This window comes from Furipterus horrens, unplaced genomic scaffold (assembly GCF_987537825.1).
Source record: "Furipterus horrens unplaced genomic scaffold, mFurHor1.1.pri manual_scaffold_4, whole genome shotgun sequence".
Lineage (NCBI taxonomy): Eukaryota > Metazoa > Chordata > Mammalia > Chiroptera > Furipteridae > Furipterus > Furipterus horrens.
In genome coordinates this window covers 141,174,640-141,202,633 of record NW_028327174.1, presented here as the reverse complement: position 1 = coordinate 141,202,633, position 27,994 = coordinate 141,174,640, and the positions used below count along the sequence as shown (strand labels likewise).

Genomic DNA, 27,994 nt, shown 5'->3' with positions numbered 1-27,994 from the left:
TCACCAATCTATATTAAAATACAAAATGAAAAACCATACTAATCTGCCTAACTAAAAAAAGAGAAAATTCAATGGGAGACATTTAAAACCAGTTAAATTGAGGCAGCAGTGTGTAAAAACTAAGATTTGTTAATCAAAATTGTTCTTAGTAATATTTAATCCTATCCTGTAAACACAAAGATGTGAAATGAAAACTCTCAGTCAACTAAAAAGAAAATTAACTCTTTGGTACAGGAAATAAAAACGGCACTCAATGCTAAATGAGTAGCACCAGGATGTTTTAGTTGTTGAGGTTGTAAAACACTTAACTTCAGGCACCAGGTTAAAATATCATCCAATGAACACTGGCAAGAACACAGAGCTTGCAATATGCAGACAACCTTTCCCTGTAGTCTATGCAATTAAACCCTGTATTTAGTCAAACAGGCAAGCAAAGCCACAAAAAGAAACGTACCTGTTTTGCTGCCATTTTGTCCACCTCATTCGTTTATATATAAAACTATCAATACCAAAAAGATCAGAGTATTGAACTGTACCAAGCACTACACTACATGTTACAGGTATTCACAATACTAATTGGTACGGAGAACTTCAAGGTATCAAGAACTCCAAAATAGCACAAATTTTAAAATGAAAACCATCCCTTATATATAAATTATTTATTTTTACTCTGGTGACAATATTTACTATAGTACTTAATATCATTTTTTTGCAATAGAAGACTTGTGAAAAAGGTCCCAGTTTTTTCAATCAGACTTTGGGTAATCTCTTCATTTCTCCTTAGCACTAAAGAGCTGCACCTTTCACATTATTCTTAACAATTTCCGTTACCATACACTACACAATTACAGTATTTATAATTTCTCAAGGTGTCTGACCAGCTGAAGAGAATCAGCAATATACATTCCTTAGATAACTCAAACTAAATGCTCACATGCATTAATAACTCTTATAGTAAAATGTTATCAGCGAGAGATAAGGCTAATGATTGTAGCAAGGGGATTTTCTGATGTCACAGAAACTGTATCCCGTCTATCCTGTTGCTGAGATGCTGATTATCCATGCTCTGTCCAGCCTTCTAGCCATTTTAATAATTTCTTTCTGCAATTCTGGCTACTCACTACTCATTTGTACTCTATGTCCTTCTATGGTGGACTAGGGGAGAAGGACGTAATAGTAAAAAATACATATGATAGTGAAAAACACTGGCAATAATTTGAAAATTTTAAATAGCATTGTTATTTCTATTTCAAATTAGTACTAGCAGTCACTATTACAACATCTAAAGAACAGACCATAAATATATATATAATAAATTTTGTTGTTAAAAACTGCACAATGATAATGAAAGGAGATGTCTAAGGAAACAGTCACTTTCCTGAAATTAAACCACCATTATCCTGATGGCAGCAGAAGTGCTAAATAATACACAGAAAAACAACATTGGTTCCAAATACTTCATGCAAGCTGATTCTATTTCTTTCTCACATTCTACTATAGACTATTCTAGAATTCAACTGAGGATGGCTAAATTCAGAACATAATGAAATTTGTTTATATATAAATTCAGAGGATGATTCTTAGAATAGAAAGTAACAAATGTGAACATTAAGTAATAAACTAACTCATTTATTAATTACAGGTTAACACTACTAGAAAGTAGAACATACTAAATGTACATGACTTAACTAACTACATTTGTAAATACTTACATTTTTGAAAGCCACAGTGGTAGAAATGGGTAAAAAGAAAACTATTACTTGTATCTATTAGTAAATTTATTTAATGTAAATATAAACTTTATCAAATAAATTCTAGATAGATCTATGTATGTTAGAGGTCATGTATAAAACTTATTTAATGAAGCAGCAATAGTATAGTAATCTTGAGCTAGGTGATATATTTCTCCATGAAGCATAAGGGAAGTAGTTAGAAAGCAGAGAAAAATTTAGGGAGAGACTAGCAGCTTTGTTAATATTAATGTCATTGTAAACCAGGGCTGGATACATTGTGATTTTACAGCAATACATTTGAGAACACTCCACCTACCCCACGACCTAACATGTAAAAGGTTGTGTGGCCATAATCTAAGTTACTTCACACTTCCTGATTGGAAGTGTTGTCCTAACTTAAGTCTTCATGATTAGCATTCAGAGTTATTAATCCCCTTTGGATAAAACATGTTTTCAACTAATTGCTTGTATGGAAGTGACTTAAAAAAGCCTGATGAAGGATAGTTATAATTAGCTACCATCCTTAGAGAAAAAATACCTCTAAATATTAGCAAAAATTTATGGATAGTCATTCTCATAGAAGTTTTAACTCCACTTTTATATTGAATTTTATATAGTTTATGTTCTCTACTTCTATTACTGTTAAAAGTAAACTATACTTTCTTCTGTTACAGTGATCAATACATTAAAATTTTAAATATAACTATCTCTTATGCTAACCACAGTATTTTTAATACAACCTTTAAGCAAAATAGTATTCTTCTTATAATGGGACATCATTTAACTTGATACTTTTAAACTGTGAGTCTTGGTTACAAAGTACCTAAAGCACTTTAAATGAATGCCTGTTGTTTAGGAGATGGTAAAGCCGGTCAATTTTTGCCTACAATCTTGAGCCCATTAAGATTTTTGTTTAAGGAAAGAACAAATATAATTGTTCAAGAGGTATAACTTATAATATCTAGGTAAAACTCACTTCCAGAAGCCCAATTAATGGCTTTGCTGATGTAAAACAACCTTTAAAATATAATTTGCTTATTAAAATGGAATAAAATGTTTATAAGAAACTACTTTGTCCAACATATAGATTATATCAGTTACCTCACGACTCATAATTATTTTCTAAAACGCAACATTATTAATTTTTCATGGTTATACAGAATATATAAATTGGCTACTAAAGCTACAGCTAGGACTCTGAGTAGGAGAGTTAATAAAAGAATGAAAAGTAAAAAAGAATCATTAATCTCTTATTATTTTAGTGCAATAGAATCAGAAAAAAAAAAAAGAGAAAAATCATTCCAAAACTGAGATTTAAAAAACTAAATATGTTTTTTAGATATTCAGTAAAACACATTAGATACTTGCTTGCCACTATTACTATAATAGATTTCTGTGTTTTCTAATAAACTAGTAATTTTAAAGTAATACTTTTCTACTTATAAGGACTTAATGTGCCAGAATAAGAACTCATGGACTCAGACAACAGTGTGGTGACTGTGGGGGTAGGGCCGTGGGGCAGAGGTGGAAGACGGTGTAGCAGGGATAAATGTTAATGAAAAAATACAATAAAAAATAAATAAAAATAACATTTTAAAAAATAAAATAAAATTTATAAAATGACTTACACTGTTTATCCTGATGATATAAATTTGTAAATGACCGTAAAAAATGTAATATGCATAAATTAAGCAAAGTAGTCACCATTTGTATGAACTAGATATGACATCATGAACAGGAACCATTAATTTTCATAAAATATAACAGTTTTGTACATATGGTCCCCTAAGTCTATATCTCTGACAGGTTCTGAACTTGGCTATACAATTTACTTGTGGGGCAGTAAATCTCTAGAGCCAGTATAATTACATCAATTAGCCAAAAGAGGGCGCAGAGAGAACACCATAGAGTTTATGCACGCCCTAGGAAATTATCTGTTGGGTTTTCTCTCTAACAAGGATTAACAAATCCCACAATGAGGCGTACTAATTTAGGGATACTGAAAATTACAGCGTGTGTGTGTGTGTGTGTGTGTGTGTGTATCTTAATATAGATTCTTATATAAATATATTGATATGTACCATTCTGCCACTCAAACAAAATAAATTTATGCCTTGCTTTTAGTCTATTAGCTTGTATTGCAGTACCAGAGGAATCAGGCACAGAGGGATCAGACCAATGAGGGTATAGAGAAAAAAGAGGGAAGAGAATGTGCCCTAGAAATGATAAATCTAAGAAAAACAAACACCTCTTAGAGTGGGAAAGGGACACCTTTGTTTCTCATTACTGAGGCAGAAGTTGGCTCTGAGCACCTCCCAGGTACCTTTCAAGGTAGCTCCTGCTACTATATGAAGTATAACCATGTCTATAAAGCTCTTTGAGGGATCTGCCCTTCACTTTGCTGTTTCCTCAAGGTCCTCATTTGAAAGGAATGTATACAGCTAGGTAGGGCATTTTACTGATAGATATCTATAATATCTATATATTACTTCTTCATAACAGTTCTTCACCAGGCCAAATTTGGTCAACACATTTCCATGACATGAACATACTAATGTTGTGGTTCATTAAGCTCTACAAATACATTTCTCATATTAAATTTACTATGCATCTTATCAGCACCAATACATATTTTAATCTGCCACTTCTAAACTTTTAAATAATAAAACATTACAATCAGAATATGTAAGACATGGCACTTATATCTCTGAGAACAGCTTATCCTATTATTTTAGAAGATATTTACAATTTCTGAAAGAACTAACCACAGTATAGTTAACTGCTGACAATGGTAACTATTTCTTGATTTCTCAGGTATGAGTCCCTACTATCAAAATTAAGTAAAAGAAAACTATTGATATGCTGCAAGAATAGCAGACCCCTTCAATCCTCTCTTCAAGGGAAAGACTGTAAGTACATAAATTTTCAAAAAATACACATGGATTTTGCAATATTGTAATGGAAAAGATGTTAAAGCTAAATTTTTTTCAAGCATGCTGAAGGTCTTTTCATACAAATGTTCTATGCTAAGAGACCATCACTCTTAGCAATTTAAATTTTACAATGCTAATGATAACTGTAGATCATTATATTTTATTTATGGTCATTTCCTAACATTAGCTACAAAAAAGTCTTTCAATCCAAATTATAGTCGGCCAATTAGAATTTAATTTCAATTGGGTAATTATAGGTATACAAAAGTTATTTACTCATTTTTACTAGTAATTTCCTATAGATAAAGTTTCAGGAATAGTTGGCCAATATTTTTTATGTATAAACCTTCAATGTGTAATTTTAGATCTATTAGTAGACATTGTTAAATAAAAGTAAAAAGTATATATATTTTTTCAAAAGCACAATATTCCTCTTTATACTGTACAGTATATATTACCTGGTTATGCCAGCATTTTAAAAACACACATTCTGGTATAACTGCACTAGAAAAGGTATCTGGAATTATTGCAAATTCTCTTTCCTTTTTGCTTATCAAAATCTTAGGGTAAAATAGGAACACATGCCCACTTAGTCAAAATTTTCTACTTGAAGTAAATATATTAACATACAGTACAGGAAAAAGAGATGGGAAAGTTAACATGAAAAAAATCAATTTTTCCTTTAAAATAAGGTAGATAGTTGGTACTTTACTTTAGTGGTGTTTTTGTTTTTGGTGAAAACATTAGAAAGCGACTTCTAAGAAAACACTGCCCTTTTGTTATTGTTCAATCCTATGCTGCATTTTAAAAAATCTTGCAGCATATATAAAAGTATTAACATATTTTAAGCTCTATTTGAAAAAGAAAATTTACATATACTGTACAGTGTAAAACCTTTTGTACAACCTGAAGAATTAAATTAAAATTTGGTTAGTACTCTAAGAGTGAAAAATTTAAATAAACATCTCAAAATTCCCATAAATTAAAATATGTAATATTGTCAGTACTAAAAGAGATTATGTACAATTATTTCAATCCAATCAGTGCCTTTTGAGTTTAATAACAAAAGCATTTTAAGAAATCCCTGTGGAAAGCTAATTTGAAAGTAAACATGCTTTAAAACTTAAATATAGATCTTGTATTAGTCCCACAACAGGATCAAGATCACTATTAAAATAAAGCCTGGGGCACATTGTGATGCCTAAGATTGGTGGGTGGATTTTAATTGACTTGAAGACTGTCATCGTTCTATTATCAGAAAACCTGTAACGCATTTCCAGCATGGAGGACCCATCTGTGCCCACCATCCATCTGTTTAGACGTGATTGGCAAAGTGGTAGGGAACTCGCAGTGGTTGCCTCTGCCTGAAAGGAATAAACCACAGGATCTTCCAACGAGTGCCAAAAACTTCTGAGAAGGTCTGCTGCCATGGCTTTCGGGGCCTCGATCTACAGAAGACAGCATTATTAGTGAAAGACAGCACTCCCATGGTGCACTTCAGTCAACTAAAACAATACAGGTTGGCTGGGGATCCATTACTGGACTCTGATGAATTGTGTCCCAGCATCACAAACACAGCTTTTCTTTCATTGTGGCATGCAGCTGAGTTTTAACTTTGGATAGCAGATATTGTATCTGTGTCGTCAATCAACCGAGGGCAACTTTTGAAGCAGAGGAAAATCTCAGCATTAACAGAATGTGTGTCAACAACACAGTAGCAAATCTCTTTTGATGTACTTTCAAGACAAATAATTTAACTTACTTTAGTTAGACAAGAAACAAGAATGATCGGTACTTATTTTGTATGAAAACTAGCATGGCTAGAAGTCCCCTACTGTAAGATGGGGTTATGACTGTCTAACTCAGGTCTTAGACAATACACCAAAAAAAGGCCATCATTATATTATCTTTCCACTACATGCACACATTATTTTTCAAATGTGGCAAGTTGTTTCCATTTTTAATAAGAACACTACAGACTCCACTTTTATACTTACGTTTCTTCACAACAGTTTGACATCTTTTCAATAGATGTTGTATCCTATTAAAAATTAAGAAAATATATTCAGATAAAACAAAGTTATTAAAGCTTTATTCTATAGTAATTTTATAATGTTTTTAAGTCATATACAGAGAATATACTGGAGATTTAAACAGTTTATATATGAGTACTATGATTTCTAAATTATCTACAGACATTGCTGAAATTCCATTGGAAAAAACAGAACCAACACTACATTGTACTCCCCACCCCACCAGTATTATTCAATTATAAAACCTAAAATTGCAGGAGTCTGACTTCATTAATGTAACTTTTCATTATACTTGACAATTCATTTAAAATATATAGTATATATTTTTAATTCAACTGTCAGTGGATATGAATTAAAAAAATAAATACCAAAAATGGCAAATAAAAGACATTGGTAAACAAAAAACTTCCAAGAGCCCAAGAGTGCTACTGCTTCTGGACTTCTGTAAATAATCACAATTCAACATGGCAACTACCCTACTACAACACCCAGTATTCTGAAAAGTCAAGTGAAGCCACTAGTGTTCTTTGGTAAAATATAAACACACACAGAAAAACTGTTTCCTTCATTTCTACAAAAAGACCAGTCTCTTCATAATAATACAATTTCTTACATGTTCTTCTATAAGGCTCTAACAAATACATAAAAATAATTCAACAAAAATGGTAGTTTCTAGACATGCTGGTTTAATTCATGTTAACAGATCTATTATTAGATTGAGAAACTGGCATGATAAATAGTACCTAAATAATCAAAACAAACTACATAATCTTAATTTAGATATACAAGGTCTGTCCAGGAGGTATCCGGACATGTTATATGAAAAATAGAGACATTTATTGAAGAAGATACAAGATACAAGAAACACTGTACGCAGGACAATGACGCCTCAGTCTCCTTTAAAGTAGGCACCATGGCACCTCACACAGCTCTCCCAATCGCCACCAACTGCCCCGTCCTATTTTTCTGAATCTCATCAATGGTCTGAAATCCCTTTCCTTTCAAAGATGATTTTAGTTTCAGAAAAAGCCTTAAGTCTCAGGGCATAAAATCTGGGCTATAGGGGTGAGACATATGGGCAATTTGATGTTTCACAAAAAAATAAACACAACAACAACAACAAAAAAACCAACTCTGCATGAGGTGTGAGGCGTGAGGCATGAGGAGGCAGACGTGTTGTCATGATCAAGCTGCCAATCACCAACTGCCCATAGCTGTGGCCTTCTGAATCATTCAAATAGTTTCCACGGAGGAATGTTCAAGCTTCACACAAAATCTGATGAAAATTTGTTGCTCTATTCAGTGCCCAGTAATTTTGAATGAGAATGCCACACAGTACCATGCTCATTCAATGGCATCTACCACCCCCACTAACTAGTACAATGAAGTCGTCATTGTTCATGCATGTGTGTTTCAGTCCACTCTCCTTGACTGCCAGGTTACATTGATGTCACGCAAACCATTATATTAACAATGGGTAGACTTTTTCCAGACAGACCTCATATATTTATATTTTAAACACACTTTAAAGTAGTATAAAAGAAAAAAAAATATTTTTATTTATTTATTTAACCCTCACCCAAGGATATGTTTATTGAGTTTAGAGAGAATGGGGAGAAAGGAAGGTAGAGAAGGAGGAACAAATATTTGCCCTAACCAGGGATTGAACCTGCAATCTTGTGTATCGGGACAACACTCTAACCAAATGAGTGACCCAACCGGGGCCTATCTTCTTTCAAATATACCAGAAAAGTTAAGAGAAGTTTTTCTCCTCTTATCCTTTCCTAGCTTGCTCATATACGGCAGGTAGACCGTACTATTATTAAGCAGTACTATTCATGCAAAAATCCCAAGAACTTCTCTGGTTATAAAAGCTTCCCCTAATGAAACTAATAAAAAACACCTTCACTTTAAAAGACTCTTTATAGAAGTTACATGAATAGCTATAATATTAATTTCTTACATATGAGTAGTTGAATAACTAAAGTTAGTCCACATTTGAAAAAAATAAATCTTTTTTAGATGCATAAGTAGCAAATAACAGTTTTATTTCCAGATTATCTAGTGATCTGGGACAAGACTGTAGATTAGCAGCAACATATTCTATATTAATCAGTTTTCCTGTTATGCTTTGAAATTCATGATAACCAATGACAATTTCATTTATAATTAACATTTCTTTGTTAAGTAATTTCCTCAAAATAATGTTTTTCTTTGTAAAAACAGGGTCTGCAAATATATAACAACATTGATTAGGGACTTAGAGGAAAACTAAGCCTCTGGTTTCACATCTGTATAGAAAATGACTGAAGTAATTTTAATGGTGTCTTTGAACTGATAAGTGACAGGTTCTTCCAAAACAATTGAAATAGCTTGTGCAAAAATGTAAAAAGATAGAGGTCAAGTGCTATTTGGAAAGGTATATATAAGTGGCATAAAATTGCAGTTGTGAATAATACTTAAACAGTGGAAATTATTTCAGGATTAAAAAAGCAATCACAAGGTCAGCCTACGATAGCTAATACTACAGGAAATTTTACTATGCAGAAATTTACAACTTGATTTTAACTTTGAGGAACTTATTTGTGGTAATAAAAGAATCAACTTTAAAGACTTCACATGAGAAGACCTTTTATTTTCAAGTGCTTTTGACATCTTTCTAGAATCTCGTTCAAGAAAAAAGTAGACTACTACAGAATAAGTCATCATAAATAGATGGTTATTCTATCAGAGGGTATGATATTTACCATGAGTTATGAACACAATTTGTGAGGGTAAACATAAACATTATTTTTTTTCTCTAGTAACAACAAATGCTTATCTCTCTAAAACTCAGCTATCTCGAATACTGTTTATAAGAAAAAATATATTTGTATTTGACCAACCAAACAAGTCATGAAGTTTATATTTTTTTAATAATTTATTTGTTTGTGTATTTATTTATTTTTTAGAGAGACGGAGAGAAACATCACTGTGTGGTTGCCTCTCACTTGTGGTCCCAACTGGGGACCTGACATGCAACCTAGTAATATGCCCTGACTGAGAATTGAACCAGCAACACTTGGTTTGCAGGCTGACGCTCAATCCACTGAGCCACAGCAGCCAGGGCTTCATGAAGTTTTTGGATGATATTTATACACCCTACTCAGAGCAACACAAGTTATTAAGCTATCACATTCATAAGCACAACAGAAACAGCAAACTAGAAGAGGAAGAAGTTACTACTGGCTGGAACACTGAAACCGTAAGTTATTTTCAAGTGCCAAATTAGACTTAATATACTTTTTTAGTTTTATAAAGCATGAAAATGTGGTATATTTTAGAAAAAACAAACTAAAAATAATTAAAATAATGTTGGTGCACATAATTCCACCATTCAATATAAGAGGTTCAGTAGCTTTAGTGACCATTAGAAAATGACAAATTAGATAATTGTTATCTTTAAGGAGTATAAATATAATTTATTAACTCTTAATTTTATATAAAATTCAGCTACCCAGAAATGTTCATTCTTCAAGGAATAATAGAAACCAAGTTTTTATTTTATGTTGTCTACAATTGGAATATCTTATTTCCAAAGAAATATTTGTCTTGATTATAGTCTAAAGATCAAAGTAGCTAAGACTTCCTTCAGTCCGCATAACTAAGAGATATATGAGAATGCTTTCCCATTTTAAAACTGAAAGTTTATTTTCTAAAAAAACTAAACAAAACTAGAAACAGCAAAACTTACAGAAATACAGGCCTTAACTATTTTATCAACCAACAGTTTATACTTCTGCTGACCTTACCCTAAGAAATTATCTTTCAGATTCAGCCTAAGAAAATATGATAGATATTAAAATAAAGTTGCATCCTAACTAATAAGATTATACCTAAAACAGAAAATAAAAGTTGTTAGCAGAAAAGATGAGGGCGGTATTCATTGACTACGAGAAACACTGGGAGGGTTGAGGAGCAAAGAGGAAGAATTCATCACCAGATGTTTCCTCGTTAACAGACCTGAGAATTTAGTCCTTTTGGAATATATATACTTTGAGGATACAATCCGTCCAACTAACTTTTCCTGCTTTGAATTCATTCTCACCAAACAGCACTTAGCCATGTATGTTATTATAGGGGAGAAAGACTATAAAGAGTCCTTTGAGACACCTGACAATCAGACATAAAGGAATAAATTGTCAACCTAGTCTATGACTATCACTTTAAAATCCGGAAGAGTTGCTGTTTCTTGACCTAATTAACTCTAGAAACATTTTCAATGAGCAATAATTGCACCTTGAATAAACCTCATTGGCTACGATACTGCCACTATGCAAAGCTTGGAAACATTTTCAAAATGGAGTTTGTAAAAGCTGCCAAACTGAAGACTTGATAAAAAGAAAAAACATTCTCTCAGAAAGATCCCTTGAAGGCAATTCTGTCTAGCCGCAATGATCGCCTGTACTCTTCATTCTTTACTACAGTTCTTGTCAATGCTTTTAACTCTGTTGCACATACTTTAACCTGGAGTTAAAAAATTATTTAATTTAACCTGGAATTAAAAAAATCTATTCAAGAGTTTTTCACAACTAGAGATTATATACCTGTGTTATTTATTACTAATTTCTACTAATTCTGAAACAGACCGTTTCTTGACTTCCTAGCACCTCTGATCAACAGTCAGCAAGAAGCTCATTTAAGTTTGCATCTTCCATAGGATCTAGCAGCATATATTGTTCAAAGTGAGTACTCAATATATGTTTGCGGCACTAAGCTAATTAAATATGGACAAATAGCACGATTCCTTAATTTTAATTTATATCTATAGTTCAAAGAGAAAAAATTTCCTGTTAATATCAGCTCTCTTTCCTCCTCTCAAGTCAGAACTCACTATATTCTTCACCTGAAATAAATGGTTCTTTAAGCACCCATCTCCAACAGAGGACCAGCTATTTCTTTTATTAGAGATGTGAAATTCACATGAGGATTTAATCAATCATGGAACCAAAGTGAGAGGGCAGGAAATTTTACATTATATAGTCACTGAAAATCTCTTTCCAAAATAATCCCCAAACATCAAGCCACTTTGGGGCTATAAAACATTAGGAAAATTACTAAAACTCCGTATCTCAATTTTCAACATATAGTATTTACTTTATAAGGTTCTTTTGAGGAATTAAATGAGTTAATATAAGTTAGAGCCCTTAATAACTCCTCAATAAATGGCAGTCCTCATTCTTATTCATATTGCCTACTAAACACTTTCTGAAGAGACTTTGGGATAAAACAACACAATTACGTAAGAATGTAACTTTAAAATATTATGTTTAAATAAAAACATGGTTTTTATAATAAAGGTTAAAATGACCAGGACTCTGGGAGACTACACAGATAAAATTCAATATCCACAAGGGGCTCAGAATCTAGTTGAAAAACCAAGTACCAAATACATAAACCAAGATTCACTTACTCATTTATCCATCTATCAAAAATTTACAAAGTACTTATTATTACACAGGCCTTAGCATCAAGGAGCTTACAGTCTAGGTGAAAGCAGTCAGTATGTAAGCAATCATTATACAGGAATATAGATGATGCCAGAGAGGACGGTTATATATTGTGTGGATAAGCCTTACACTAAATATTGGAAACAGCTAAAAAATTATGCTTGCAATCAGCACTCAAGGTTAACTATTCTTACATTTGTTTATACAAAATTGTACTTTAAGATTTTTGGTAATCAGTAGATGTAAGATGCCCTCTGGCTGGGACATGGGCAGTAACTAATATATTGATGAAATGTAACACAGAAAAGTATACGAATCGCAGTGGAAAAAGATCTACAAGTTAACTATAAATGAATCACTATTTTCTCCAATCCTATCATGTTTTGAAGTCAGATTAAAAATTAATAACGGGAAAACTGAAAGTAAAAAGAAAACGTGTAAATGTTTAGTTTCTATTTAATCACTCAAGCAATTAGTAATGCTTTAAGAAAATTAAAGTGCACTGTTCCTCTGCACTGTTATACAGATAGATTTAAATTATTTTCCATATTTGCAATGCTAGTTTGAAGTTGAATGCTGCTAATTTACCACACTGATTCAGTAGGATACTTGGAAAAATTTAATTATAAGGATTAATAATCTCAGCACTATATTTATGGGTATTTTTAAAAGGCAGGTAAATCCATTGTCTGATGAGAATGATATTTAATAGTCTCACCTAAACTAATTTAACATTTTGAACATAAGATACTAAGTCACTCCTGCATTTATAATTATTTCTGTATTTATTTAGGTAACCATGAGCTGATACTGGGGGTGGGGTGGGGAGTGGGCATTTTCCCCTTTTAATTTGAAAAGCTTTGCTTTAAGCTACCTTTAGTAATTCAAGTAGAGTCCAACAACAGTACCTGCGAAACCAAACACAAAAGCTCAGTTTTTTCTTTGAGAATTTGAAGTGCTTTACAAAACTGCAAGTAAAGTATCTTCCCCACCCTACCATGAATCTCACAACTGAGAAAAACACTGAGCTCTGGAGACACCATCAAAAGCTTAAGCTATTACATAAACTCCATGGTGCCCAGAAAACAAAAATGCTTGTATACAAAATGCAGATAAACTGTCAGAGCACTGTCACAGTATACAATAGCTCACTGTCAGAACCTCACCAGAAGGCGCTGTACCAGCTGTTACAGCACTTCTTGATTAACTCTCTCCAAGCCCAGTGACTGAAAACATGACTAACACAATCGCCCAGCACTATTAGTATTGGTGGTTGTCACAATGGACATTATTCTTGGCTGTGTGTGAACTACTGCTCAATAAGAAATTCTGACATCAATTACATTAATAACAACATCACTATCCATTTCATTTAGAAAAAGAAAAAAAACTCAACAGTCTAATAAGGAATAATTAGAATAAACTGTTCCCTAAATAAAGAATGCTTTAAAGCTGATGCTTTGAAAACACTTTAACCTCAATATTAATTTTAGTAAAAATATACAAACACGTATATTTAAATCCTGTTTCAAATTAAATCTAAAAATAATCAAACATAATCCTTTACAATTGGGTTTAAGATTAGTCTAGTCCACAGAAACATCTGGTTGTGTTGACTTTTAACCTTGGAAATGAGATTAGGAATCCACTATTCTTAAATTTAAGTAATTTCTAATTATTTTATCTGAGTCAGATAATCTGTTCTTGCTAGGTCTAAAATGACATCAGATTATCATTATTGATCATCCTGTTTCCTTCTACTATCCATGAGACATGATACTTTTCCTCTTACACTGAAGAGAAATGATTTATTTGTTCCAAGTAAGAATGATGGGGAAAATTGCTGAAAATTGTTATGTTGTTTCCAATATAAACCTAAAATAAAATAAAAAAGATAGCATTTGTTTCTTGTATGTTGTCTAAAAGGCCTATATGCAAACTATGTAATTACATAGTTTATGTAATGAAATGATATATTTCTACCAGTGTTTTCCCAAAACACCTCTTGTTCTTTGAGTACAGGAGTATGGGAAGGAGGAAAACTTCATTGAAAAAATTAAATTTACTGTGTTTCCTTCGCCCCCTTTCTTTCTTATGCTACCTGACAAATACATCACTTTTTTCACACTGTAAAGAGAGATCAAGTTCAGATTATGACAAAAACATGTCCAGGCTTGAAATTTCCTGTAGGTAATCTTCATTTTTTCATAAAATGAAAACAGCAAGCATGTTTTATAAAGAAAGTAAGCAAACTCTGTTTTTTACTTTAATTAAAATATTAAATACTATTTTATATAAATCCTAATAATTTGTTAGATTAAAATTAAATACTGAATACATAACAACTTTAAGTAATTAAACCTTAAAGAACCTTAAATCAATGTGAGGAGAAATGTATCCTGAAAACCCTTAAAAATTTTTTTAATCCAAAAAGAGTGATGCTTGAAGTTCACTATAAAAGGTCATATAAATGGAACTGAAATTTATATCAATTTTTCAAAGAAACTGGATTCAAAAGGAAGTACAGTGCCTACAGATTGGACTAACAACCATAATATTGTCTTGGTCTTTCTCTTAATACTTGAATATTTTTTTTAATGTTTCACAAATGTGTAATTTCTACAGACATCAGACCTCTCTAATACAGAGTATTCTGAGAGGCCGCTATATGTATATAGAAAAGAGATGAAACTTTGGGAGAGAGCATTAGTTAACAAATGTGATATCCATTCAGTTTTAGAAATAGCACAATGTTAGGACCAATCTCCCCCTACCTTAAGACAATGAAATGTTTTATAGTATAGCAAAAAAGAACATTATGCAATTTTAAAATTAACATTAACATATTGGTAGCATGGATTCATCGGAACAGAACCTGATGTTATCCAGTAGTCCCCACTTATCCACATGGTATACAGTCCAAGACCACCAATGGATGACTAAAACTTTGGATAGTACCAAGCTCTGTACATACTTTTCCCCCACATATTCAAACACTGTACAAGCTACTTTTTGGCATATCTGAATGGCCTGCATTTTGGGACCATTACTCAGCAAGCAAAATAACGGTTACCTGAATGCCGGGATACCATGACAGTCAATCTGATAACTATAAAAAAATCAAGGCTACTAAATGACGGTCATGTGGGCAGTGCATTTAGCATGGATACACTGGACAGAGAAGATTCACATTCCACATGGGATGGAGTGGAGCAGAAAGGTGCGAGACATCATGATATCCAGAATTTAAACTTAAGAATTGTTTATTTCTAAAGTTTTCCACTTGATACAGTATTTTCAGACCACGTTTGACCACGGGTGACTGAAACCACAGAAAGGAAAACCTCAGATAAGGGGGGACTACTGTAAATTCTTTAAAAACCAACAAATATGATAACTTTAACTTCATATCTAACTCAGAAGTGAATGCTAAAATTTTGGAGTAGGAATTCTGAAAAGGTTTTGAAGCCTTTGCGCCAAACCCCACTCTCTGAAGCTGGGAGGACTGCTCAGTGGAAAGGGAATTGTTTCCCTCAACTAGAAACCCTGGGCGGCCCTCACAAGTAACTTATACTCTTAATAGCAAAGCTCCCTAATGTCATTTCCAGGCATTATTCAGAAGAAATTAGGGAAATCTGAGAAATCCCATTTCAGGGGATATAAATATATACCAATGATTTTAGTAAATTCAAAAGTGGAAATTAAAAATATGTAAACATAATCTGGCAATTTTGCCATGACTTATGAACAGACACAAAGTAACTGTGAATTATATATTCTAAATACAAGTCCCTTATCAGATAAATGATTTGCAAATATTTTCTCCCATTCTGTGAGCTGTCTTCTCACTTTCTTGGTAGTGTCCTTTGAATCACAAAAGTTTATAGTTTATATTAAGTACAATTTATCCATTTTTTTCTTTGGTCATTTGCACTTCTACTGTCATATTTAAGATATTACTGCCTAACCCAAGATTTATCCCACGCTTTCTTCTAAGAGTTTTATAGTAATTATAATTTTAGATCTTATACTTAGACCTATGAATAACTTTGTGTTAATATGTGTACATGGTGTGAGGTAAGGGTCCAATATCATTCTTTTGCATGTGGACACCTAGTTGTCCCAGTAGCATTTCTTGAAAAGACTTTTCCTTCCCCCATTGAATAGTCTTGGCATCCTTGTTGAAAATAATTGCCCATAAGTATATGGCTATACTTCTGGATCTCCAACTGCATTTCACTCATCAATATGTGTACCCTTATGCTAGTACCAAACTTTTCGATTACCATTGCTTTATAGTAAATTTTGATGCATTTTTTTCTTACTATATACTTCTTTCACTGAATATATTCCAATAATCAATGTTTTCATACATAATACATACATTATACATAAAATAATAATGATCTTTAACTTACGTGTTTATGTACATACAAGTAAACCAACAGTCTCTACAAAATAAATTTGTAGCGAAAGGACTGTGCATTTTAAATTTTGATAGACACTGAGAATTTGCCCTTCAAAAAGGATATGCCCGTTTTCACCCCCACCAATAATATGTAAGGTCTGTTTACCCTACATCTTCTGCAATGCTGTATATTATCAAACTTTTAAATCCTTACTTAATACTTTTCTTACTTTTAAATCTTTTCTGTTGTGTGTGCCAAATCCCTTTTAGCTAATACATACATTAAAAAAAGATTTAATTACAACTAAAATGTTTCTATTAGCAACTCCTTTTTTGGAATTTACCGTATATGATAGCTTAAAGAAGAAAAAAAGATGATCAAAGTAGTTTTATTTGTAATATAGAAAACAATAATTGCACACTAGATCCTGATCAACAGTTAAAGGTTAATTATGAAGTCTATAGCTATATAAAACTATGTTAATTTTTAAAGGCAGAATGAACAATTGTATATATACTCTGTACATTGATCGTAACTACCTTAGAAATTACACAGGCATATGAAAATGGGAATAAATGACAATGGGTAATATTCTCTAATTTCTAAACTTTCTGTAACTTTTTAGAATCAAGTTCATACTTAGGAAATATGTTCATAAATTAATACTTTACATTAAAAATATACTTACTGTGATAATGCCAATTAGTTGAGTATAAAAGAGTCCTGTTATTCCAACTAACATAGTAATGCCCATAAAGGCAGCTAGTCTCATTATGGCCAATTCATGTCTAACAACAAAGAGGTCCTATAAAAATTAGAAGAAGAAAGTCTTAAAAACAATTCAAAAAGTTACTTATATAAATACAATAATAATCAAGAATTGAGCCATAACACTTTCCCTTATTATCTTAAAATAAATATTCTCCCCCATTTCTTGAGTTTATTTCATTTAATCAATATATAGTTTTAAATTTCAAAAATATTTTTTTAATTCATATCAGCAAGCTAAAAAATAGGGTTTTACTATTCTATTGTGTCAAAACCTCAACCCAAAGGCTGCAAGTTAGCCATGTTTGCTTTCTATTTATAGCAAAAAGCCTCCAAAAATCAAAACACATGGTGTAGATTCACTGGTTCCACAAAAGTAAATTTTATTACTGCACTGCTTAAACCCTTAAAGTTCAAGTGATCAAGATAGCTAGAGAGTATGCAACGTAGTCAAAATGAAGGGGAAAAGTAAATGATAGGATCATATGGACAGCTCTCTTCAAGCTCACTTCATTCATTCACCTATGAACTTACCCAACCACCACTTCAAGCACTACGCTATCAAGTAGAAATGCAAACATGATAAAGACAGTCTGTGCCCTCAAGAGGTATGCAGTTTACTTAGAGAGAGAGCCAAACTTGCAGAACACAATGTGATATATGCTATTAATAGGATGCACACACAGAGAACTGCAAAAGCATAAAGAGATGCCTAGATAGGAAGGAGAAATGGAAATGCTGTGCAGGAAAGCTGATTTTCATGGTCAGGGGATAAGCAGGAGAGTCTTAAAAGTTAACCCAAAAAATTGTGGTGGGAGGACAGGAAAACAATGGGGAGCATTTCATTTACCCTCACTGTTACTAACCAGACATGCCAGAGGAGTGAGAGAGAAGGAAAGGACAGATTTCTCACAGAAACCTTGCTAAACTTTGGTTTAAAATGGCCACAATGGATAAAATAAGAAATAACTGGGAAGGACACAATCACCCCAAAACATAATCACCCACACTCTTTTATATTATTGATTCAGGTTATGGCTTAAAGGTATTCTGGTAGCAATACGAAAAGCAAGGAGGTCATTGAATACAACGCCCTTGCTTGAAACAAAAGAATGGATGTTTTTTCTGTGTATCACAGTGATCATCCACCAGGCTCAAGCAAAAACCTGATTCCACACCCAAATCACTCAATTCATTAGCCTAGAGAAACTTAAAATTTACAAGACACTTAAAGTAGTATGTAGCAGTGAAATATCAGGCAGTCATTTCAAAAACACAGTAAAAAGAGCTTAATGCAGTCCTTACAAAACATGTAAAGATGAAAAGAAGGGGCTACAGATGATAAAAAAAAAAAATTACATACAATAAATTCTGCTATTTGAAAACACAAATTTGTTCCAATATCAGTAAGCAATAATTTAAGCATAGCAAGCATTTTGCATTTACTTTTGCATGATTTTATCTGTGAAAAACCCTAGATGAATACAAAAAACCGCAGCCAGTTAACCAAGCCATATTGGAAAACACAAAACACATGCACACCCGCAGATATTTACCAGCTACTTCGATTTATCACGAGCCACACTCATTTATGTCTTATTTTACACCTTAACCTCCAATTTCAGATGACCCCTCTTCTATCACTTCGCAGTAACTCACACACTGGAACCTTTCCAAGACCCACTTCCACAAGAAAATGTGAGGTAACTTTTAAGGAAAAGTGCTATGTTCATTACAGATTTTATATATTTCTTAACTATCTAACGTATATAAAACGGTGGTACTGTTTTTAGTAGGTTCTTACCTTTTTAAGTGTTGTGCCTCCATTTTCCCATAAGCCCTGTGGTTTTCACTGCATGATTTTGTATAGTGGGGTGAATTTTAGTAATACAGAGGTTGTGTTACAGTAATAAAAATATAAAATATGACCAAATAAAATGCATCCTCTCTTTTCCCAGGGAAAAGACTTAAATTGTTTTTGCCAACTAGAGTTTATAAATGTTAGGAATAAAGATAAAACTAAGATATCTACTTACAATATTACATTTATTCACTTAGTTATACATTTATAGTTAAGAGAATTTGTAAAACAAAAACTTTAATTTAAATTGAAATAGCTTTGTTCCCCTTTCACATTTTCAATAAAAGTTGGATTCCAAGTTTATATCTACATAACCATAGTGTGAGTTCTCCAGAGCACAACACCTTTACTTATAGCATAGATATAGCACTTTTTAAATCCAAAAACTGGCTTGGGAAATTTTATCCCAAATCATAAAAATCCATTTGCTATTCAAGATCTTTACTACATAAACAGTGTTGTGGCTAAATTGTGTCTCTCAAAAACCCCTCTCGGACTGTCATTATAATTGGAGATGACCTTTAAAGACGTGAATGAGTTAAAATGAGGCCCTTAGGTGAGCCCTAATCCAATCTGAGCAGTGTCCTTATAAGAAGAGGAAATTTACAAACAGACACCAGGAATGCTCAAGCACAGAGGAAAAACTGTGTGAGGACACAGCACCAGGTGACCATCTGCAAAACCTTCTGACGTCTTGATGTTGGACTTCTAGCCTCCAGAACCGTGAGAAAATGAGTTTCTGTGGCTTACCTCCTAGTCACTGGTCTTTTGTTATGGCAGCCCTAGCAAATGAACATTAAATTTTATTTGTTTTCATTTCTTCTCATTTTTGGTTAAGAATTGTGCTTAATTCAGATAAATGCATAAAACATAGGTTCAGTTTAGAGAAAAGTGACACTACCCTTTCAAGAATGAGACCATCTAAAACCACACAGAAGCTTTCCTCTGCGCATTCCTTCCCCATCACATTCTCTCCCTCACGCCTACCCTAAAGGTAAAGGTTACTGATCCAGTCTTCATACACTTTGGGTATTACTATATTTCAGTTGCATATTGCAAATATCTTCTCTAATCTGAATCTACCTTTTCACTGTCCTTATAGCATCTTTTGATAATCTTAAATTTCTAATTTTAATCCAATTCAATTTATGAATCTTTTCCTTTAGTGCTTTTTATTTCCTGTTCAAGAAATCCTTCCCAACCCTGAGGTAATAGTGACATTCTCCTATATCACCTTCTAAAGCCTTTAAAAACTTTATAGTTTTGCCTTTCACTTTAGGATCATTAATCCACTTGAACTGATTGTTTACACTTTTGAGCAGTGAGATATAGGGGACTGCATTTATTTTTACGATATGGATATTCAATTGTTAAAGAATGGATTATTTTAAAAATTGTCCTTTCCTCAGTGACCAGAGGTCAAGTCTCCACACTGGCATGAGTCTGATATGGGCTCTTTCTTCTGTTCTTAGTTTGTTTGTTTATCCCTGTACCAATGACACAGGCCTTAGTTAGGATGGCTTTGTAATGAGTCTCCATACCCAGTAAGCCAAGTCATCCCATCTTGCTCTTTTTCAAGAATGTCGTGGTAATTCTAAATAATTTATATTTCCATAAAAATTTTTAAGTTAGATTTTTAAGTTACAACACACACATTCAGACATGCACACAAAGTTACATTATCTCCATTAAGCTTCTCAATTTCCCCCTAGAGGTATTATACTTCTTCTGCCAGAATTATTTCAGGAACTTCCTGTTTCTTGATTCTACTATAAAAAGTTTGCTATTAATTTCATTGCATAAAGGATTGTTTGTTAACATACAGAAATAGAATTTTTAAATATTGTGTTATAGTTATGCTTCTTAAACTTTCTTAAAAATCCAAAAACATCTATGGATAAATCATTTACACAATTATATTATCTAAGAGTAATGAGAGTTTTGTTTCTTTCAGAAGTTACACCATTTTTTAATTTCTCTTCAGTGACTAGAATTCCTAGCACTATGTTTAATAACAATCGTGATAGGTGGCATAGTGAACTCAAGCCCTTATGCCCCAGCTTGTAGGAAAGAGGCCAACATTTCAGCACTAAGCATGCTACAGGTTGCTGTGTTGTTTTGTGGAAACTTTTTTTTTTTAAACCTTTATCTTATCAAAGCAGCTTTCTAGGTCTAGTTTGCTAAGACTTAAATAATATAAATGGATAATGAATCTTATTTCTGTCTTCACACATTGATACAAAGCTTTCATACATGATTTTTTCCCTAATCTGTTAATGCAATAAAATATACTGAATGCTTTTCTAATATAAAAACAACCTTTCATTCCTAAAATAAATTCAACTTCATTAGGCTGGTTACATATAACCAGATTCTGTTTGCTAATATTTTGTCTATGAGTTGTTTAATCTATGTTTATAATAAGACTAATTTAGAATTTTCTTTCTTTCTCTTATTATCCTTGATAGGTTATGCATCAAATATATGCTATACACATAAAATTAGTTCAGGACAATTCTTTTTTATTCTTTTAAAGAGTTTGTATAAGACTGAAATTATTGTTTACTATTGTATTTGATAGAACTAGAACTCACTGATAAATCTATCAATATTGATATTCTTTGCATAAGATATTTTAACAACTCACTCATTATTATAGGACTACCCATGTTTCCAATTTCTTCTTGAAGCAATTTTCTTCATAAAGCTATACTATGCTTATGATCAGGAAAGTCAGCAATGTAAAGATGTCAACTATCTAAACTGACTTATAGAATAAAATCACAATAAAAATTCCCCACTAGTGGAGATTATACTCTACTGGTGGAAGTTCTTTTATTTTTACTTTGTTTTGATTTGCAGAAATTGCTAAATAAGCTGTCTCTAAATTTCATAGGAACAAAAACACAAAGAAAAGCATACCACTTCTTTATTAAAAAAACAAGGTCAGGGAGTTTGTTCTACTGCTTGTGTTCTCAATGGCATAGTATCGACTCCAAAAGAGTGAATGTTGGTTCTTAAAGAGAAAAAAAAAAAAAAAATCTTAGCTATTACAATGGTTTGTGGCCATATACAAATCAATCCTACCTGAAAAAGTATCTTATTCCTTAGTATTTAACTTCATACAGAGAAGGGGAGAAAATGTTTTAAAAAGGCTCCTCAGTAGAGCAATGGCAATGACAAAGTTAGAAACACTCATCTACTGGATAACAAGGTATTTATAAAACTACAGCTATGATAGTGTAATATAACCACAAGGGTAAACAAATGCACCAATGAACTATAAAAGAACCAGAAACAGATACACATATATATGGATCTTGGTTTACGGAAAAGACGGCATTGCAGAGTAAAAGAAATACCTTCTCAATAAATGGTGCTAAATCAATTAGATACCCATCAGTGAAAAAATTAAACCCTGACTACTACCTCGTAAGAATCACAAAAATCAATTCCAGGTGGAAATATTAAGAGTATAATACTTGGAAGACAATATAGGAGAATTATACTGATAACATGGGGATTAAAAAGACTTCTTAAATTGAACCAAAAAGCACTGACTCAAAAAGGAAGAGCACGACAAATTGAAATACATTAAAATTAAAAACTTCATTAAAAAATACTAATAAGAGAGTGAAAAGGTCAGCCACAGAGTAAAAGATATTTACAACACACATAAATTTAAAAAGGGCACAAATGTAAAACATCCCACAGGTAAAATGAACTTTTTCATTCTTCTTAGATTCTAGTAAAAATTGAATGAAATTTTTAAAAATCACTATTCATACCTAACTAATGTTTATCATTGAGTGTTAAGAATTATACATTAAACTTTGATACCAATATAAATGAAGCTTTCTACGGGAGCAAATTTCACTGGCACCTAACTGCCAGGTTCATGAGTGAGGGTAAAATTATTGTTTTTGATTTTGTCTGCATTTCCATATTTCAGCAGCAAAAACTCTAGAAAAGTCTGAGCAATTCAATAAGAAAACAAGATATCATATTTCCTTGCTACATTTACCACTTAATACAGTACTATAGTGTTTGGTAAAACATGGATGAAACAATAAAATTTCAGGGTAATACTGTTTAAAAACTCAAAGTAACAGGTATTCTTATAGAGAAAAACTGCTAAATCTTTTATGCTAAATGCTGTTATACTTATAAATAATTAACTATATAAAATAAATGTAATGAGGACATATATTCAGGAGACCTGACATTGCATGGCAAGCTTAACATTTGTTGTAAGGTTTGTGTGTTCCATTTGTCACTAAAAGCACAGGAATATATTGATACAGAGAGTTGACAATTGTTGGAATAACAGGGTGTTCTTAAACTAATTTTTTCCCTACAAATATAAACTAATTATATATCTGACACTATTCCTTCCAAGCGAAAGAAAGAAAAGACAAGAAAAGGAAAGAGAGAGAAGAGAAGAGAAGAGAAGAGAAGAGAAGAGAAGAGAAGAGAAGAGAAGAGAAGAGAATAGAAGAGGAGGTTTTACCAAGGGACAATCTCCACTACATTTCAGGATACATGAACAAAAACTTCAAATCCCTAGCAACACTATTAGATATGAGCTAATTGGAATGATAATAACGTATCTTCATAGCTGAAATGCTGGCTGGACTGCTAAACATTATTTATTTTCCTCTTCTGATTATTGGCAGCATGTCCTTTATTCAAATTCTCTCTCTTCCTTCCCTCCTCCTGTCACTCTGCCCATGGCATTAAATGTAGTCAGTATATTAGTTTTTGACCCTCACATAAAAGTAGGTATACAAGAATCAATGAGAAATTACCTGAATCTATTTCACTGAAAAACAATGGAAAGTATCTAACTTTAGAACTAAAGTGGTATGCCATAAATGATGAGTTGCTTAATATCTACACTAAGGGCCATAAATTAATATTTTTTTAAAAAGCTATTATTTTCTCACATATTGCTACAATATGTGACTACCAGCAGGTCCATATTTTTTAAAATATTTTTAATCTACTAAAATGCCTTTATAAGGTGTATTTTGACAATCTTTACATTAATCTACTAAAAATGGTCACCTCAATAAAAAATGAAAACAGCAAAGTATGAATCCAGCAACCAAGAGCTTCAAATGAGCTTTATCCGAAGAGTAAATTTTGTTATACTTTAGCATTTTTAACGTTTTTTTTGTTTTAATGAACATTGCTACAAAAAGTGAAAAAGGATCTTGGTAACATTGAAAAAACACTGATGTAGAGAATAACAAAAATGGGCCCAAATTACATCTCTGACTAGTGGAACCTCTTTGAATCTCAGTCACCTTATCTGTCCAACGGGAACCTACAATTTATCCTCTCAGGAATATTTTACATGAGTCGACATTTTTTTTCACTCATCAAAGGCTGACAAATCCAGAATAATATAAAGTAAAAATTATGAAATATATGACCAATGAAATATTCATGGAACAAATAATGAATTTTAGGAAGTATACTCTCTAAGTATAGTGATTCATATTTCATTAAAAAACTATAAATTTCTAACATTGGTTTTGGCAAACAACTAGCATACATGAAAATGAAATACATTATTATAATTTTAAAATATGCCAAATACCAGGCAATTGCTTACAAACATTTAAAATAACTATATTTGAAAATGCCAAATCATTCTACAAATGACAAGTTTTTGTAATTTGTAAAATGATTTTCATTCCAATAACTAAAGCAGGATATTAGTTTCAAGAGCGGTTTTAAGTAAAATTTAACATTATATTGGCATTACACATGCAAATGATGGTTAAACTAATTTGACATTTATCATCTGAAAAACTTTTCCAATTGTCTCAAAGCTTATAATCTTTATTGAGTTTGGCTTCTACTTTATCCTACGTATTTAGAAAGGCACCAGAAAACACCTGTTCCTTAAGTTTCTGAAATTTTTGTAGATATGAATTTTTGTCTTATTCTTAACGGAGAGTTTTCAGATTTTTTTAAGTTACTATTTACAAAGAAGATAGTAATACTAATTCTCCTTAGGTTTGTAGGCCTCCTTTGGTAAAAGATACAATGTAAATCAATATTAACAGTTTTAAAAAAAAAGTCCTTATTTTGGACAATGATTCATGATGAATAAATTCCTTATTTCCTATACCTCTTACTACCTTCTTCCATCATTAAAGGATATATTAAGTATCTCCTCAAAACTTCACACAGTAAAAACATAAATCCTTAAAAATCCATGATATATGGAGAGTTTAAAAGTTAGTATCAAGAAGAAATCTAGAAAGCACTAAGTTACTAAAAAACAGTGGGCAATTGCAAAGCAATTAAAACAATTCAGCACAGAAAGAACTCCCCTGAAAAGAAAAAGCTAAGAGGAGAGACAAGGAAGAAAATCAAGGGTCCCAAACCCTTCATTTTCTGGAATCTGTTAACAGCCTGCTTTCTTTCAACTTTCTCTTTCCCATTAGCCCAACCAGAATACACCAGTTTTCACCAAATACATGTTAAGTGCCTTTACAACAAAGTTGAGAGAGCAATTCATTTTCCTTTTGTTTAATGAATTAACACTTTTATCTTAAAACAAAACAAAACAAAAACTTGAGTCTTCCCCACCTAGTGAATAAGCACTCAGGTTTAGAATTTAAAGATGGGCTAGAAAAGATACCATGCCGCCATCTATCTACCTGATAGGGTATAGAGAAAAATGCAGACAAGCTGACAGAAGAACACAGGGTCAGTCTATGGCAAACTTTTTAATTGTACTATTATTGCCACAAGAAAGATGCACAGTAGTCATTAAAACAACCTCCAAAGATAACGAGGATCATTGGGGATCTCTATGCCATATCCCGAATAATGAAAAGAGTAACAAGGAGAATGAATAAGATTTTTGACACTACGCCAGCTTTACAAACAAAACCAAGAGCTGGATATAGTTTTTCAGTTGTTTTAGAGAAAAATAACAGTGACACAGGCAAGGACTCAGAAAAAAAATAAATTTTTTTGTAGGGCAGGACTGTTTGAAGAATATTCTAGTATAAAAACTTATTTTTTTAAATGTTAATGATGACTTTTATACTGAAATTACTGATACTTTCTACCTTTATAAAAAATACACTAAATGTCATCATCAAAAGAACTGCTATAGTAAGTACAATATTCTATTATTTAACCTTAGAAATATTTGCTATATAGTATTCCAGAACAGATCTGATCTTAAAACAAATTATTCCAATTACTGTCTCAAGGCTCTTATTGTCCAGCAAAAAGTTCCTTCATCTCTCCATCTGGTTAATCTCTACCTATAATAAAGCCCATCACGAGTCTCATTCATTTCCTACAGTACACAGCTCTCAAACCATACGGCTACAGAAGTATTGTTCTGCACAACTCCACAGGATACTGTTTACACAGACATTGAGTGTTGCATGCTGAAGTCATGAAGTTAGGCAGCTCCGATTAGAATCACCTGGGAAAAAAATTTTAAACAAAATGCCATTGCCAATGACACCGATCAAGGAAGAAGTTATATGAGACAAACCCTCCCAACAAGAACACTACTAAAATCCAGATAAAATCTAATTAATTGATAAATAAACTGTCTGACTGAAGTCACTGGAAAGTAACCAAACTAGCTAGGACTTAAAGGGCCAAGATCTCAGAAAGTAGAAATGCGTTAAGGCAATTCCCACATTCTGCGCTGCTTTTTACCTTAAGGTACTTGGCAATTCATAAGCAATACTTATGAAAGACTGAGTAAAAGTGGAGGCTCAGAGCTTTCTTCAATGTCAAAGAGCTGGGGAAACAATAAGAAAGCACAGTCTACAGTAAACACCTAGGTTTTTCAGCTGAGAATCCTGAAGGACTACATTATAAGAGAAAGGGCAAACTGAGACTAGTCTTTCACAAAGACAAAACCCAATAAGCATAAATCCTTACAAAATCTCAATAAGTGCAACAAATGTCACCACCAAAAGAACTGCCGTATTAAGACCAATGTTCTATAAATATGTGTTACATATACACTGTTGACTGAATCAAGATAAACATTCTCCTACTGCCAGTCCAAAAAATAGGGAGTGAATTAGAAAAAGAGAACCAAGCCAAAAGTTAAAAGAAAGGGAATGACAAAGAGCAGAAATAGATAAAAGAGACCAAAAAGATGAGAAAAAATCAAATAAACTAAAAGCTGATTTTTTTGAAAAGAAAAAATGGACAAACACTTAGTTACCCAAATAAATAAAATCAGAAATAAAAAATGAGACATTGCATCAAAGTAAAAAACTTCTGCACAGCAAAGGAAATCAAATCATCTGTTTGATAATGGGTTATATCCAAACTATGTAAAGAACTCCTACAACACAACAGCAAAAATAAAAATAAAATTGTTTTTAATTAAAAAATGGGCAAAGGAACTGAATAGTCATTTTTCCAAAGAAGTCATACACGTGGCCAACAGTTATATGAAAAGATGTTCAATGTCAGTAATCAGCAGGGAGATGAAAATCAAAGTCACAAGCTATCACCTCACACCTGTTAAAATGGCTTTCATCAAAAAACAAAATAAACATACAAAAAAAACAAGAGGTAAGTGCTGGTAAACATGTGACCAAAAGAAACCTTGTACACTGTGGTGGGAAAGTAAATTGGAACACCCACTATGGAAGACAGTATGGAGGCTCCTCAAAGAATTACAAATAGCACCACCACATAATCCAGCAATTCCACTTCTGGGTATATACCCAAAGGAAACAAAAACAGGATATCGAGGAGGT

At 32.4% G+C, this 27,994-nt stretch overlaps 1 protein-coding gene and 1 pseudogene across 1 annotated transcript in view; both read right to left on the bottom strand.

Moving 5' to 3' along the window:
• Window positions 1–4,345: 4,345 nt before the first annotated feature.
• Window positions 4,346–27,994, bottom strand: part of ZDHHC21 (zDHHC palmitoyltransferase 21) — a 69,115-nt gene continuing 45,466 nt past the window's right edge. The window contains exons 7-9 of the mRNA XM_090274093.1: window positions 17,286–17,402; window positions 6,664–6,707; window positions 4,346–6,114 (exon numbers count right to left, since the gene is read on the bottom strand). Coding sequence (XP_090130219.1) covers window positions 5,982–6,114; window positions 6,664–6,707; window positions 17,286–17,402 — 294 coding nt within the window. The 3' untranslated portion in view covers window positions 4,346–5,981. The remainder of the gene's footprint in view (window positions 6,115–6,663; window positions 6,708–17,285; window positions 17,403–27,994) is intronic.
• Window positions 10,839–11,022, bottom strand: LOC150012961 (U4 spliceosomal RNA; annotated as a pseudogene).